This window comes from Dipodomys ordii, unplaced genomic scaffold (assembly GCF_000151885.1).
Source record: "Dipodomys ordii isolate 6190 unplaced genomic scaffold, Dord_2.0 Scaffold14181, whole genome shotgun sequence".
NCBI lineage: Eukaryota > Metazoa > Chordata > Mammalia > Rodentia > Heteromyidae > Dipodomys > Dipodomys ordii.
This window is the reverse complement of record NW_012281393.1, coordinates 1-1,385: the sequence shown is the minus strand read 5'-3', so window position 1 is coordinate 1,385 and position 1,385 is coordinate 1. Positions and strand designations below refer to the sequence as shown.

Genomic DNA, 1,385 nt, shown 5'->3' with positions numbered 1-1,385 from the left:
TCTTTCCCTCTCCTCTCCCTCTCTCCTCTCCCTCTCCTCCCTTCTCTCTCTCTCTCTCTCTCTCTCTCTCTCTCTACCTCCCCCTACCCCCTCCCTCCCTCTCTCTTCCTTCTCCTACCCCCTCTTACCCCCTCCCTCCCTCCAGCCCCCGGCCCGGGTTTCCAGGGTCCGAGTTCAGCTTGCACAGCAGCAGAGGAGCACTGGGCATTTCATTTAGTTTATTAGACAAAAATATATGATTTAGACAAGTTCGCTGACGCGCTATTTACAATCTGAAATCACTATATACAGAAAGGAAAAAGAAAAAAGGAGAAGAAGACACAAGCACGTGAGGGCATTTACCGGAGCGTGGTGCCCGCCGCGGGCCGGAGCCGCGGGCAGAGGCCGGGCCCGGGCCGCGCGCGCCGGCCGGGTGAGGAGCCCGTCTGCAGAAAGCGATGATGAGTCGTTCACGCCGTCGTCGTTGTCGTCCTTGTCCTGTACACCAGTCGGAAATACCTGTCTCCATTCCTCCCGCATCCCTCCCTCCCCAACGCCTCCCCCCACCCCTCGCAAAAGCAAACGGAGACCCTGCATCAGGCGGACGGGAGGGCGGCTAGGATCCGCGGCGTTCCCTCCTGTGGAGCCAGCGAGCTGCGGGGGAGACGGGGAGGCGGAAGAGGGGTCAGACGGCCGACGGGCACTGGGACCCTGCTGCCCCGCCGCGCCCGGGGGCGCGGCCCGCGGGGCTCCCGGCTCGGGAGAAATTCACTCTCACTCAGCCTGAAAAGACCGTGAGGCCCGGCCGGGGCGCTCCCGACCTCCACCCCTGACCCTCCCGGAAAGCCTCCGACACTCACTTGTCGCGTACCGGCTGGAAGGGCGATTTTAGCTGCTGGGCCGGCGAGTCTGGCGTAGGGACGAGGTCTCGCTCTGCTGGGGAGTGGACGAAGCAGAGGGTTAGGGAGGGGCTGATGGGAAGGATCGTGCCTGCTGCCCACCCGCTCCCCACCCCCACCCCCGCCAGCCGCTCAAGTATGCCAGCCAGAGCCAGGCTTCCCCCCCAAGACGGCCTGTCTTGGGGCGGAGTGCAGCTCTCCAGGCCCCAGGGCTTCAGCCCGGCTGATCACATCCCGCCACCCCGGCCACGGTCCCCGGGCTCCATTCCCAGCGAGTTGGCACGGTACCTGGAAGCGCGGGGCTGCCTCGGGCTGAGGCCTTGTCCACGTGCAGCGCCCCTGTGGCCACGGCGACCGGCGGCTGTGCGGGCGGAGGCGCGGACAGGTGTGGCCCGTGGGGCGCGGCGTGGGGCGCGCCGACGCCCAGGAAGGAGCGCATGTTCAGCAGCGACCCCTGCGCCAGGAAGGCGCCGCTGGTCCAGTTGGAGAATTTGCCGATGTGGCAGG

At 66.1% G+C, this 1,385-nt stretch overlaps 1 protein-coding gene across 1 annotated transcript; it reads right to left on the bottom strand.

Moving 5' to 3' along the window:
- Nucleotides 1–548: 548 nt before the first annotated feature.
- LOC106002573 (iroquois-class homeodomain protein IRX-1-like) lies at nt 549–1,379 on the bottom strand. Its single transcript, XM_013037429.1, has 3 exons — nt 1,167–1,379; nt 840–915; nt 549–633 (listed from the first exon to the last, which is right to left on the bottom strand). Exons 1-3 carry the CDS (start codon nt 1,315–1,317, stop codon nt 576–578), a joined length of 285 nt encoding a protein of 94 aa, XP_012892883.1. The 5' UTR covers nt 1,318–1,379; the 3' UTR covers nt 549–575.
- Nucleotides 1,380–1,385: the final 6 nt, after the last annotated feature.

Excerpts from the sequence above, each read along its gene's own strand:
- LOC106002573 (XM_013037429.1), bottom strand. The coding sequence starts at position 1,317 with ATGCGCTCCTTCCTGGGCGTCGGCGCGCCCCACGCCGCGCCCCACGGG. Across the intron at positions 916-1,166 it reads AGGCAGCCCCGCGCTTCCAG|CAGAGCGAGACCTCGTCCCT; the intron begins GTACCGTGCCAA and ends TCCACTCCCCAG. Across the intron at positions 634-839 it reads TTCCAGCCGGTACGCGACAA|CTCGCTGGCTCCACAGGAGG; the intron begins GTGAGTGTCGGA and ends TCTCCCCCGCAG.